The sequence below is a fragment of the Melospiza georgiana genome, chromosome 1 (assembly GCF_028018845.1).
Source record: "Melospiza georgiana isolate bMelGeo1 chromosome 1, bMelGeo1.pri, whole genome shotgun sequence".
Lineage (NCBI taxonomy): Eukaryota > Metazoa > Chordata > Aves > Passeriformes > Passerellidae > Melospiza > Melospiza georgiana.
In genome coordinates this window covers 109,208,571-109,223,699 of record NC_080430.1, presented here as the reverse complement: position 1 = coordinate 109,223,699, position 15,129 = coordinate 109,208,571, and the positions used below count along the sequence as shown (strand labels likewise).

At 40.4% G+C, this 15,129-nt stretch overlaps 1 protein-coding gene across 1 annotated transcript in view; it reads right to left on the bottom strand.

Annotated features, from left to right (window-relative positions):
• TAF4B (TATA-box binding protein associated factor 4b) overlaps window positions 1-15,129 on the bottom strand; it is a 71,083-nt gene that overhangs the window by 47,364 nt on the left and 8,590 nt on the right. Inside the window, exons 2-6 of the mRNA XM_058029649.1 lie at window positions 8,641-8,789; window positions 7,812-7,919; window positions 3,435-3,602; window positions 3,205-3,327; window positions 1,003-1,092 (exon numbers count right to left, since the gene is read on the bottom strand). Coding sequence (XP_057885632.1) covers window positions 1,003-1,092; window positions 3,205-3,327; window positions 3,435-3,602; window positions 7,812-7,919; window positions 8,641-8,789 — 638 coding nt within the window. The remainder of the gene's footprint in view (window positions 1-1,002; window positions 1,093-3,204; window positions 3,328-3,434; window positions 3,603-7,811; window positions 7,920-8,640; window positions 8,790-15,129) is intronic.

Here is a 15,129-nt window from a genome sequence, read left to right as displayed (position 1 = left end):
TTCTAATATCAAATCTGAATCTCTCATCTCAGCCCAACGTCCTGCAGAGAAGATTGCACTCTTTCACTCATGGTAAACTTGCTAGCAAGGCATTTAAAAGTTGCCATTGTAAGGAAAATTTTTATCCCAGATTTGAGCAGATGAGCACCAGCCATCTAGAGCACTATCAACATTACCATATGCATTGTTATATGGCCTGTCCAATACCAAGGAAAAGGACAAACAAGAAAAACTCTGTCCCAGCTATACCACTTAACTATTCTTCCTTTATTCACCATCATGCCTATAATGAATGTACAGGTCTAACAAACCTAAGAGGATGGTGTACATCGGAATTTAGTAAATTTAATATAATTTTCCATGTTTTCACTGAGATTTAAAGCTTGCTATATAATTAATTTTTATTTTGTTAATACCATTCTATAATATGATTAAAAGTCTCAAGGAAGCATTTTTTCCTTTATATTATTATTTGCTTGAACAGAAGTAGAGTCCCCGGAATTCTTTTCCTAAGCTACAGTAGTGTTGTCAGACCCTTTCTGGAGCAAGGGGTAGAGGTTCTTCCTTCCTCCAGCTAAACATAAGCGAGCAGAAGATGAATAGCTTTATGCAGATTCTTTGATCTTTAACATGGCATAAGCTTGTGCATTGCCACTGTTGTTAGCCTCTGAGTTAGAATTCAGAATTGCTACAATTTTGATGAGAAAGTAGGAGGTCATCTTAACACAGCTGCTCTACTGTAGATTAGATGCACAGCTTCCAACACACCAGTCTCCACTAACACCTAGAGGGCAATTACTCTACATTAGGAACACAGCGAAAATTACTCCTCAAAAACTGCTCTTCCCCTTAAGAAAGTCTTTCCAAGCACAACAGTCACAGAGGTAACCTAAGCACCATTCTTCAACTGACCTGAAAAAATCTGAATGCCCCAACTCTCTTCTCTTTTGGTCCTCCTCCCTTCCCTCTTTGAATACTATATATCCATAACCAGCCACTTACTTTGAGGAAAGGAACTAAATATGGTTGTGGAGATGACTTAAGCTCTGTGTACAACTCCTTTGTAAATTCTTCTGGTTCAATTTTTGCTTCCTAAGAGAAAAATAAAATTACAATTGTATGTTATATAATTATATGTTATAAAATTACAATGGTATGTTATAAAACCACCTCAAGACATATCAAAAGATCATGGAAACTTAGATTATCATATCATTGTTAAATTTCAGTACTCAAATGATTTTTTCCTGCTTTATTTAAAAAAGGAAAAAAAGGGGAGTCAGGATAGAATAATGTTGTAATGTTCATATAGTATTACCCAAGTTGTTTATGCTTTCTTCAGCTACAGGCAGTTAACACACTTAGGGATAGGTGTTCACACCCAGTCACTGAAGTGAAGGGATAGAAAAAACTTTATAAGCAGCACTGATCCTTTTGAGTATCTCACTGTTATGCAGATATATTTTAAATCAACTACTAATACTTCTTTCAGTAAAGGTAGTTTATCTGCATAAAAATAAACTTAGAGACATCGAAGACTAATAACAACTTAGCAGTTTTTGTAAGACAGTTGCAGACTACTGCATACACAGCATAAGAGAGCATCTAACAGAGCCTTTCCAACGCAGTTAAAACATTTCTGCATACCCTCACAGTAACAGTCCTCTGAATTGCAGAGTACTGGTTCCTTCCTTAATGCTTTCCAGCCTGTCCCAACACAAACACCTGACTCAAGGGCTTGGGAGGGTTAGGAAGCTGGAGTAAACTTCTGAGACCCTTCACTTGTTCAGAGGGTTAAGCCCCAGACTCTGCAGCCCTTCCTCAGCATCCCAGCATCATCAAGAACATTACCTCCTCCAAAAAGGCATAAACACACAAAGGGAACACCAATCTGCATTTCTGCTGAGAAACTACTCCTCTCACCCACATTCACCTCTGGAGAAACTGTTCCAGGTTGCTAGATAAACAGGACAGGGATTTTAGAGACTGTGTTTTTGCAGACAAACAGAGCTTCCAGCAGCTCTCCCATTTAGCCACTTGATCTGTTGCCTGTTAGATTCCACAGAGATGCAGACACAGGTCACCAAAGTCTCACTGATAGCGATGCAAGTGGTTTGGCACACTAAAGCTCAGTGCATACAGGGTACTTGACACCCACTTCATGAAACGCTGCCTTAAGCATCATTCTGCTGCCCAGCTGCAATTTACTCATTTCTCTCATACACACAAAACTTTATTTTGCATTTAAATAATACACATACTGAATAGCAGAATTTTAAACTACTACAAAAAGCAAACAAGTGTGCAGTTAACAATGTACTAACATATCTTAATAACTGCTCTTTAAAAAGAAACAAAACCAAAAAACAACAAGTACTGTAAGCACAAGAAAGAACAACTCAATTTTTCCCACAGAAGGAAGGTGTACTGTCCAGTAGGGACAGAGGCTAAGGAATCAAATTTTTGCAAGGCTGCATTCTTCAAACAATCTGCTCTCTGAAATTAGACCTGTCAACATCACACCTTCCCAGACTGAAAAGCCCTTTGGTACCACTAGCAAAGCCACCCCTCTCCACCAGCACACAGCCTTCTGCTAGGGTGGAACAACAACAGAGCAGCAGCGGTCAAATGCCATGACAAGAAGTGGCAGGAGAAATCGTTACCAGGAAAACCCAGCTGTGCTGGGATACAGCACGGAGCACCATACGGAAGCCACCTGCAAGGAGAGATCTTGGCAGCCACCACACTGCTTGCTCCATCCTACTGTTTTAAACTATTGATAATGTCATTCCTGTGCCACTGCTCAGTTCTGTCTTGGAGTAAAGCAGTAGTATGGACTTAGTGCTGCACTGCGACCTCCACATCAGATTCTTGCTACTGAGGACTCAAAACTACACTAACATGAAAAAAATAAACCCAGAAGTTCTGTTAATACTACCAGCTCCTCCTGCTGTTGGTTACCTGTGTGCATAAAGTGAAAAAGAAATGTGAGAGGGGAAATAACACAGCATGGGTTTCAGTTAAAAAAAAGTAAGATTTATAACATAAGACTTAATAAGGGTCAGATGCATTCAGCCACAAGTCCAACTCCTGAGCTTTAAAAAAAAAAAAGCTATAAAATAACAGGAACAAAACTCCGATAAAGTAAATGTAAAAAATCCACAGACAAATGACACAGACTTTGTTTTGAAAAAAAAGTCTCACCAGTAGGTTTTGCACCAGATTCTTCACATTCTGCCCCATCTCAGGGGCTTGAGGTCCGCTAGACGCCAATTTTACTAGCGTAGCAAGAAAATTCTTGCATTTCTTCACATTCTCTAGCATCTCCTAGTGTGGAAATAAAGAGGAGACTGTTAGATGTTGCACTGTCTCTTCAACCTCTGATGAACATACAGAATGTTAATTTTTAATTAAAAACTTTTTTTTTTCCTTACTGTAGAAGCGCTGGTCTGTGCTACTGTTGTGCCCTCTGCTTTCACAGAGACTGCCTTTTGGGAGATAGCTTGTGCAGGTGGTCCTGTAACTGGAAGTTTTACAGGTGTTCCAGTACTCAAAGGCTTTACAGCAGTAACTGTAGTAACACTAGCTGTTGCAGCTGCTGGCTGAAGAGAAAAATTAACACTTTTTAACCAAGGAACAACGTGACAAACATACTGGATTCTGCTAGCATACAAAGCAGCAACTTCCCTGCATTCTGCTAGCATATAAGGTAGCAGCTTCCCTCCACACTGCCATCTGAAGCACAAAGAAACAATTCTTCTCCTTGTTTTTAGAGTTCAGATTAATTTGTTTTGGGAGGCTCTATTTAATATAGTAAGTGACAGCCACAGCAATAATTCTATTTATAAATCAAGGGTAGAGGGAAGAAATTACAGAGACACATCCAGACCAAAGCACTGCCTGCAACTTCGAAGGAAGAGGAAGGTAAAATTTGTCTTGAAGATACCAATATATTGACTTTGCCAGGCTCCTACAGTCTAAGACTAATGGATTTTGGACAATGCTAAGCCAGGTGATACTACTCTGAAGACAAACAGAACCATAAGTCATTATTTATCTTCCAGTCTTGCCCTGAAGCTCCTCTCCCAATTGCAACACCCCTTGCTTTTCCTATCACACACAGAGCAGGCAAAAGACATCATGTCAACTTTGGAAGGATGCAAGTGCCAGCAGAAGCAGCCAGCTCAGCAAATGGACCTAACAAGTTTTTCCTGCTTTTTCCTCGTGGGCAGCAATTTGGATCTCCTTCTCCTCTGCCCTGACAGAAACTCTCACAAAATCCAGTTATTTTGAGACCCGTTTTTAAAAGCTCATTATAATTTACCAACAGATTCAGAAGCTCCAGCAACAGGAGAGTAATTAAGGTTTAGGAAAAAATACCTCCCTTCTTTGCAAACTAGGCTAAATGTAAAACCCACTAAACTATTTCTACTTCAGATTTTAAAGAGTACAAACAAACAAATGATACCCAAAACACCAACACAGTTCGTTTGATACAACAGAATACAATACAATTAAAACAATCTGCCCAGGCAAAAAATCACAACTTTTGATTTCTCAACTTAAAATCTGAAAAGCCAGAGGGAACCCGCAGGCAGAGTTCCAGGTTAACATTTGAAACCTGGAACTTTATTTGAAATAAAGTTGGCTGTCATCCCCCCTCCAAGCCTGTGAAGAGGAAGGGAAAGTCTGGTTTTGTAGTTCAAATTTTAGGTTCAGATCTGCACAATGTAATGGGTTTCACTCACACCTAACACATTTAAGCACCCCAGCTTAGTCAAACAGGCACAACTAACACTGGCTAATTGCATCAATCATAAGAGAGTTAGACAGGAGTCTAACTTACCATACCATGGATAAAACAAAAAACTAATCAAAAGTGGGACAGACATCACACAGAACAGCAGTCTTTCAGGATAGGGAAATTAATGAAGAAACATTTAAAGCTAAAGCAAAACCATAACGCTTTTGTCATACATTTACAATTTTTTCTTTTCTAGGTGGGTGTCCTCTCCTCCCCAAGCTGCTGCCAGCTTGACATGAGAGCAGCAGGCAGCTACCAGAAAGCTTTCTAGCTCAGGCTCCCACTGTTGGTAACACTTTAATAGCTCTCTGCAGGATCTTTGCCACCACCACTGCCTCTTCCAAGGATGAGGCTCAACAGCTCTGAGACCACAGGGAGGCAAACTGGGCACAAGAATCCCACAAACAGATGGGCAGGAGGAAGACGGAAGGGGACACAGTGCAGATCTGCCAAGTTGCAATGCCCTGGGCTTCTAAAAGTCGAAAACAGGAGCTGATCTCTTGCAAATTCCAGCATGCTTACACATCAAGACTAGAAGAGCATTTTATCAGCTGAGGGAGGAAACAACAGGAAGTCTGCTGGACCCTTTTCCCAGGAAAATGAATATATGGAAATTAATTTCTGTCATCTGCCGTCAAGCTCTTTCGCTACCGACAATTCTCATTCTCACTTTGAGCAACAGAGAAACGGTCACCACAAAAAAAAATGGCATTAATCCTGCATATTTTGAAGTCATTTCAAGAGAAGAAGTGCTCTGCATCTAAATGAAAGTGTCCCAGCATGATGCTAATTAGACACTTTGCAGCTTTGTTATGCCATCTGGGAAACAGGTAAAAAAATAAGAATGTGCAGGTAATTTTGTCTAACCTCAGAGCTTACACATTCAGGAATGTCAGAAAAGGGAAACATTTTCGATGATGAGGAGAATAATCCTGCAGTCAGTACCTACAGGGAGTATTCCAAGTTGGATTTCACACGAGACTGAAGATGCAGAATCAAGCCAAGTATTATTTCCTCTCCACCACTTTCTGTGGTGACATCATACTTCCAGAACAACACTCCTGTGACCTCCAAAAATCATCAAGACTAAGATCAGGAAGTTATTTTAAGACTGATGAATGAATTGCTGCCAAGGAAATCAGACTCAAGGGCTCTGCCATCCTTTCCTCGGATGGTTCCATCAACTTTTTGCACTGGCTCCCTTTGCAGCACTCTTCTCTTGTCCACCCCAGGGTGAGGAGCAATGTGACCACATGATGGCAAGATGTATCCACATTGCATCTATTTACTCTTCACTGTACAAGGAGCTCCTACAGAGGGCTTTGCAATCCTCTGTAAAACAGAGGGGCTTCAAGGAAGCCACTCCAAACAAAACAGCTCTGTTAATGTTTCCTGGAGTCATCATTCCTGCTGTCTAAATCTAGCCCTACAGCTCATTCCAAATGTTCCAGTTTCTATAGTGGGGGGGGGAAAAAACAGCTTACAAAAACCACTCCAAGTCTATGTCTTTAAATATCTCAGAAGAACACAAGTTCAACAGACTACATCAAAACTGAATTAAAGTACAGAAAAACCAAGCCAAAGGCAGATAGAAGTTTTAAAAAGAGAAGTTAATAGCATGATGAATCTCAGTGTTTACCCACATGAGAGTGTGAGGATGCATGCGACTTCATCCATCAGATGATGGACGACCTTCATCTCTTTTCCCCAGTGCAAGGGTAGTATAGTAGATGACTATTGTTTTTATATCCTAAAGACCTCTATGCAGAGATCACAAACACAGGGTTTGCAAGCTAGTATTCCAAAACAAAAGTAAGGAACACCCATTACTGTATTTAGACACAAAGCATACACTGTTTCCATTCTGAGCAAAACAGAAAATGTTTTAAGAGAGGCCTCTGGGTTTTCCACTTTAGCCCCAACATTATCCGTCTGTAGTGAGAGGGAAGTGAAAAAAGAGCACAGAGTGTGAGTAGTGTTCAGCTGCTGATACAGAAGAGCAGCAGAAGGATGAACTTGTTAGTCAGAGTGTTACCACTGTCAGCACACACATCGCCAACCCTTCAAACACCCTCAGGGTCAAGAACATACATCCAGCATGTTTTCTTGAATGACTGATCTTGCTCATTTACTGAGTGTTTTGTCAACTGCTACAGCTCAAGTCTCCTTCAAAGTCTTGTCACAAAACACAAGTACAAGCCGGCTTTCTTCATGACTTCTCCTGCAGATTACGAACAGAACATACCATCTGCAGAAAAATGTAGGTTTTTCATTCCACGTGCTTATCCAGAAGCCTGGTCCCCAAGAACAGAGGATGAACCACACGTAGGAAAAACCTCATACTCTGCAGGTGATAAAACCCTCTTCAGAAGAGAACTACAACATTTTTTCTCTAGAAAAAGCAAAATAAGACCTAGGAAATAAGACAAAATACTACCTGAAAATAATGAGGCATTTTCAACCACTGCCTATTTACAGCTGTACCTGTGGAACCCATCTGCCACACTCAATTAGAGAACAGGTCTTCAGCTATGACCTTCCTTCAGCTTATAATGAGGGGGAAAAACATCATATACATGAAAAACAGCTTGATTGGTGCAGACAGCTCATTTTCCCCTCAACATCATCTCAGGTATACCATTTTCTGCACTAAGGAATCAGGGAACCCCAACAGCATCACATCTCCCAGAAAAGATTCAGCAAGAGGTTGCAGGAGCTCTGTCACAGCACACAAAAGCACTGGAAATGGCTCTCTGAACTATTCACTGTATTCATTGTTCATGTGCTTTCTACTGTAGTGAGATAAGATTATCTGACACACGCTGACAGAAGCCTAATTAAATTATGCATTTAAAAAAAACAGATTTGGGAAATAATTTGTTATGAGGACAAAGGTTACTAAGCTTACTGAAAACCAGATTACAGTTAGAAATAACAAGAATGCATCCATATTTTCTCCAGTTCTTTCTGTCCCTTATTCCACCATACTATAAAGCTTGCAAAGTACCTGTATTACAGCAGGTGTCTGAACAGTAGAAACCACAGCATTTGTTGTTTGAGATAACGTTTTCACAGGAGCAGCTGCTATTTTCTTTACTAACTGTGTGCCAGAATTCTTTGAAAAAAAAATTAAAAATAATTACACATGGGCAGAGAACAGTTGTCAGACAAGTCAGTGACAAAACAGACATTGAAGTTGGGGTCAGATACAAACTGAGGCACATCCTCTTAACAGTAACAACACAGGCATCATTCACACAGTCCATATAATTTAAACACTGCTCAGCAAAGCTCTTTGTCTACCACTTGAATATTCAATAACAGATTCAGAGACATTTAGAGAAAATGCATAATCAGAATAAAATGGTTAAAGAAATACATGAATTGTTACTTTTATGTAGCTCCTTACTCTTGCATGCTGACCACACTACAAGAGATGGAAGCAAAAAGCCAGCAGAGTTCAGGGAAGGAGGAACATCCTAGGGACATGGGAAAGCTCCTCAGCTTTGGAGAAATATCCCAACAGAGGATCACAAGGTTTAGATAGTAGCAGTAACCATTTAGGCAATTTTGACTAGGATTTTGTTTCTTAAAATGGTTTACATCATCATCGAGAAGTTCACTAATTTGACCTTTACCATATGTAACAGGTCTCAAGTTTTCACCCAAGCAAGAAAGCAAAGCACATAGTGATGTTTATTGGTGCAAAAGCAAACAGCATCACCCCACTCAGAAAGGGTTCAAACGCTTATTTAACCCTCCACAACTTATTTGCAAACCCTGTTCTCACTACATAACATATAGCTATGCCAAACTAAAGTTATGAGAGAAGTTACCTGCACAGCACATATTCTGATTGCAGGTGTGCTGGTTGGCACAGATGGTCTCACACTTGTGTTGTTTTGTGTCTGGTTCTGTGCTTGTCCTATTGACTGTTGAGATACCAGCATTAGGTGGCCATTACTGCTTCTGATAAGAACAGTTCCTGTTGAAAAAAAAACACATTCAGACTGTGAAATTAAGTTATATTATGGCTTTCCTATATTTCTGTGGAAGAAATAACTAGACCACACTAGAAAATGTAATATTTACTTTATTACTCCAAGGAACAGCTGCCAAGAATTATAAGAATAAAGTGCACATCAGCTTGACTATGCATCTCATGGCAGAAAATAATTCCTAAATTCAAGAGAAAAACTTAACCACTGGCCACGCTGAAACATGGTGTGCATACAAGATGCAAATTGCAAAGCAGCTCACCATTTGAGTCAAAAAGATATTCTGAACATTAAAAAGACAGACACACAAAATATACACACACTCTGGGATTACTTTAGCACTACTTTTAAGCAGTTCTTCGTCTGCAAAATTCACCACCACTATCGCACTTGGCTGCCTCTTCAGTTTCTGAACACTTAGGCACATACTTAGAGGTGAAAACACAGCTTAGAGAAAACTAGTGAGAACTGAAGCCTGATTAGTATCAGCTCACCTACCTGTATCAAGATCATCCCCTCCAGTCAAGAGGGCAGTGGTCTCCCATGGAAATCAAAGTCACTGAGATATTTGAACCTCTCCCTCTGTCAAGGGTGTGTCCAAAAGCATTAAAAGCCAGGGTTTTATTGGAACAGTTTGAAGCCAAATAGGGAGATTCCAGTGGGAAAGAATTAAAAAAGAAAGTGGAAAAAAAAAAAAAAAAGACCATTCAGCTACTAAAGTCTCCTCCCCTAAAGGCTCATCTCTGAAAAAATCAGAGGATTCAAAACAACCACAAATACAAAATGCCAGCTGGATGCTCAGTCTGTACAATGTCAGATCCTTCAAGGCAGCTACAGAGGACCCTACCTTTGTGGTGTCTCACCTCCTTTGCCTCCAGCAGCAGCTGCTGCAAGTCCACCACTGAAAACACCATCCTCAAACATCCTCACTCAACACTGATCTTTCAAATAAAAGGAAGGAGGAGGTACAGGAGAATCCAGTAAATAAGACTACCTCAATGTTTCTGGAGGAGTGCATTAAACTTTCTTGCAAGTTATCCAATATCTGAAACCCAGATCTTCTATGCACGCTTACAATCTTTCCTAGTGTAAAACAAGACGGCAATTAAAGACTTTTTACGACTTGGTTAGTCTGAAAGCTGACAAAATACAACCATACAATACAGCCTAAAACACTGTTTCTGTCTGAGTTCAAATGCATACAACAGAAAAAACCACAAGCTCCCCGAGTTCGGTTTTGCTGAGTATGTTTTGGGGTTTTTTTTTTAAACAATCAAGCTATAACCACATGCTTAGAAACAGCTTTTCATCCTCCACATCTAAAAGCATAAGAGGATATTGCAAGACGACACAAAACCTGGTATAAAATTCTGTAGCATCAACATATTGCCATTTACATAGCAGACATAAGCTGAGAATTGCAAGAGCAGCATCTACATGATCCCCTCCTTCCTCAAGCAGCTTTTACTACACGGGGCAGATGCACAAGGCAAGTTGCATATTCAGAAAAACACTGTTAACTCCATCTGACAGCTCAGCTTTCTCCTCCTCCACTGATGACTTGACTATAATTATATTTAGGTACAGATGGATCATTTAATTTAATCAATGAATAACCGGAATTATAGAAAACATATTAGATTTCTCATTTTCTTTTCACGCCATCTCATTTAGACAGTGATTCATGGCAAACAATTTATCATCTGCCAGGAAAAGAGCATTGTCTCCCTTGTTCAGACTACATGCTTATGCAGATTTCACCGAAGGGAGAAAGTTGACCACATTTTGCTAGCAATAGCATTTCTCTCTGCTCTAAGTCTACATTCAGAATGGCAAAAGTGTTGCTACTGGAGATTTTAGGCTGTTCTTTTATAAGCCTGGTTTAAAACATCACTGACAGCTATACTACTTTGAGAAGGCACATATAAACTTATCATTTCATTCCTTTAGAGGTTTGGAATGCATTAAGAGTAAGTTTTAATGTACTTGGATATTTTGTCAGTACTCATTTGTCTGTTAAGTCAAATTATCAGAAGTGTATTTTCTGCTTCTGCATTTGAGAAACCACATTGATACCAGTCAACTTGATTACAGGGCTGGGACTGGTTTTGCACTACTGTTCTGCATTTTCAATTGGCATTCAACAGAGATAGAGACCCTGCTGGAAAAGTATCCCATCCTCCAGTCACCTGAATGGGGTGAGTTTCCAGCACAATCTACTTGCTTGACAGGAAATTACTTCAAGAGAGTTAGAAAGTTTATACAAATACAATACAGTTCACATGTAAATTCATTAACATCTCCAAAAAAGAAAAGGGAAACAAGTAACCCCTTTACATTTGAGCAGGAGAGCAGTGATCCTGAAAAGGATGTAACCCAAAACATAAAGCAGGTTTCCAGCCCTAGCAACAGGATACGGCAACACAAGGACGTCCACACTGAATTAAAATAACTTGGTGAAAGCATCCACAGAAGAAGTTACCTAAGGCTAATCCGGTGGTCACAGCCTTGATTGGAACATTCAACGATGATAATGCCTGTTACTTGAATATAAGTTAGAGTAACAAACAATCATTTCCCTAACTTTGTTCCATTTGGCAGAACTTTTAATGAAGCGTGGTAATCTTTTCATGGCAGCAGATCTTTGTGACGCCGGCAAAATTGTAACTCCAAACCAGTATTATGGTAATCTACTAACTACTGCTTCTGCAGGTTTAATGCTATTGATGCCTGATGCACAGATAAAGCTGAAGGCAAATTTGAAACAGCTGTCAGAGCTACAGCTCCACACACTGAAGAGCCACATCTTGTCCAAGCAGGAGAGACAGTTCTGGGCAGTTACAACCTGATGTCACACAGGGACAGTAAACTGACACATGAATTGCCTGGAACACTTTGAAAGCTGTTGAGAACAGCGCTTATTTTTTACCTCTCATTGCTACAATTTAATTACAGTTTTTCACAACTTTGATACTTCCCTTCCGCCTGGAAACAAAAGCAATAACCCCACAGCACAGCCAATAGCACAGACCCCAAGAGGCAGCACAGGAGGTCTCTTATGCCAGAAGAAGAGGTTCCATGGCTCTCAAAACCAATGCCTGAAGTCTCATACACTTTATACAGCTGCACAAGTGTGAAATGAGGTAACAGCAGGTGATGGTAACCTTGAGGCTCTCAACAGAAAGGTCACGTAAACAGACTCGTGCAGCTACCAGGACACTGCTATCAGAAATGAAGGTAAGTGCAAGAATCCACATTCTCCACTTGGCAGGGGGGAAGATAGTACTTCTTATCAAGAGCTGTTTTCACATTCACTAGAAGGCAAACACTAACAAAATAAACATAAAAACGTGTCTGGCAGTCACTGCAACTCCCCAAGAAAATGGGAGGAAGAAAGAGAGAACACATGAAACAACACAGGATCTCTGAACAGCTAAAGCACGAAGTTTCATCTAACACCTCTCAGCACTGTATTTAAAAACAGAAAAGGTATTGGCAATTTGGGCAAAATATCAGCATCAATGGTAGTAAATGAAGAGCAATGAAGCATCCTCATAACACCAGAGATGCCCTCTTCTGGGCTGCACTTCCAGGAACATTGTTTGATAGTTTTACTGGAGTTGTTTCAGAGAACAGGAATGACTTCCCCACTATTTAGGCACTTTGATAGGAAGAGCAAGGCACAATCCCTTTGGGGCCACAAAGCTGTTCCTGTTTTCAAACCAAAGTGACCAGTTACCATCAGGGATTATTTCTTACATGCTTCACTGAAGGACTCAAGTGCCTCCAGCAGATTAAAAAACAAAAACAAGCCTTTTTGCAATTAATTGATACTTCTGCCCCCAGATATTCTGTCTGTCCTGCCAAAAGCATACTTTGGAAAGTTATTTGGTTTTCCTACACTGGCTGAAAACGCAGTTAAAACACAATCAGCTCTTTCAGTAATTTGTTCTCTGCACACCTTCATTCATCTGTAACGCTGTGAAAGGAGCTAGAGGGGAAGTACCTGACAACCAAAACCCACATCAGTTTCCTCCAAAGCTACACAGAAGGAGCCACGCTACACCTTCTTACCTTGAAGAGGTCTCATTGAGCTCTACACCCAGTGCCCTGCCTTCTCCTGGAACCAGGGCTGCAGGTACCCTGCTTTGAGGAGGAGAGCCTGGCAACAGTCCTGCAAAGCTCTGGCAGCCACCACCCAGATCAGCCTCTACTGAGACATGCCAGCACTGTGAGCAATGGAAAATCAGAGGTCTTCTAATGAAACTTCATTTCATTTTGCAAACTTGAGATCCCTCTGCTACAAATTTTCGCTGTCACAACACCACTGGTGAAGGAAACCCAGCTTATTCTGAAATAGGTTTAGCACCCAGCCCAGGAACCAAGAAACACAGGTTAGCAGCTTCCAGATACCTCCACATTTTAACTAAAAAGCACCAAAACCTCACTGGAGACATGAGCAAGAAGCTGTGGGATAACGGCAGAGATCTGTTTATGCCACCTGCAGGGGCTTCACTGTATTTCAGGGAATAGTGTTAAGGAAACCACAACGCTGTTAACACAAACCCGTGCTGCAACTGAAGCTCTGGGCTTCATCCAGCAGCACTGAGCACCAATGAATGCTGAAAGCATCCCACCACAAGGGCAACCTCCACCATGTAACACGAGCCTGAGACATGTCTGATGGGGAACTTCCCCCAGGAATTTCCTGAGATGAACCAGCTGGCATTTGCGCTCCAGTGGAGATACACCTTATGCTGTTACTACAGGTGAAGCTCAAGTTGTCACGTTAAGCCACCACTTTGATCACAAGGTTTCTAACCCCACTGCTCAACCAAGCAGCTCTTGGGAACTGCTGCTTAGGGAATAACGTGAGGAAATGAAGAGCAGTCTTTTGCTCCTAAAATAAAATACAAGGAAGAACCAACCACAATGAGACCAAGCTCATTTAAGAGAACATAAGTCACAAAAGCTGCATTCAAAGACGGGTAAATCTAGCTTATTTCAAAACAAGGAGTGCCTCCATCGGGTATGCTGCCAATCTTAGTAAAGTACACTTAAACACAATTAAAAAACAAGGCTAAATGGGGACTTCCAGGTCTCAAATCAGTATCTAAACAACAAAAATGTTTTAAAACAACAGTAATGTGTCAGAGCTCTCCGTTCCTAAACAAATCCCGTTCTTTCACTGAGCTAGTCAAAACAAAGCAATAGCTTTTAAGGAAGTTATTTCAAGCTAAAACCAAGCTTTAAAGGATGTTTTCATAGGAAACTAAGTGGCAATTAAAAAGGAATAGTGGTTTTAAGTTTCTTTGACTATTTAGGATCATTCAAAACTTGGAAAATAACATACCAGACACTACTAATCCATGCAACAGGTTTGAATACAGGTTTTCTCTCTAAAGACATTCCGTAGGCTATAAAAGCCTGTTTTTTCCTCTTCAATTCCATTTATTGAGCCCCACAGACTAGGTCACCTAAAAGTATTAAAAAATACATTACAGGAGTGAATAAGACAGACCAAAAAAGGGACTTATTAGAGATGTAGACTGTTCCTGTAGTGATTGTATCAAGGTGCATTATGTCAGTAGGTTAGCTGAAAAAGCGTGCTAAAGAGGCACAAAGTGTTAATGAAATACTGGGAAAGACAGTAATTAACTTCTACATGATTGACATAATCCTTCTAATACAAAGGGGCTGTAATGTTTTCAGAAGAAGTTTGGTCTGTAGTGCATGCAGGAGAACTACTTACTCCCTATGAACCTCACTCAGTACTTGAGTTTTCCTAGATGTCTACTGCAAATTTCTGTAGTGGACATGAAGAAACAAGGACAACAGCCCAGTTTGGAGGACATACCTAGCTGTGCTTTTCACTGCTTTAAGAATGAAGCCACAACAGTGATCTGGAGGCTACTCCAAGTTACCTCATCACAGGCTCCCAATAATGTTCTCTACCTTCTATTTTTAAATGCAATTGACTTCAGACAGCAGTTCTTTTGTGAAGTCACAAAGACTGCCTGATTTAGGCTTTTCTTGGGAAAAACACCTGTGCTTGTTCTCATATTTCCCAAATAAGTAGGGGAGAGGGCTCATCTACACTATATAGGGTCAAGATAAGTTGTTCAGCAACTACACTATACCCACAAAACATTTTGCTCCATACAACAAATCATTCCAACCTTTGGAAGTTAATTCTAGATGATATAAGGATTCAAAAATGTCCAACCCACAATCAAGTACTGCTATTTCATCAACCAGAATCACTCACCACAAGGCCCTCAAACAATTAATTCCATTCACATTTTGTTTCACAAAATAAATAATTAC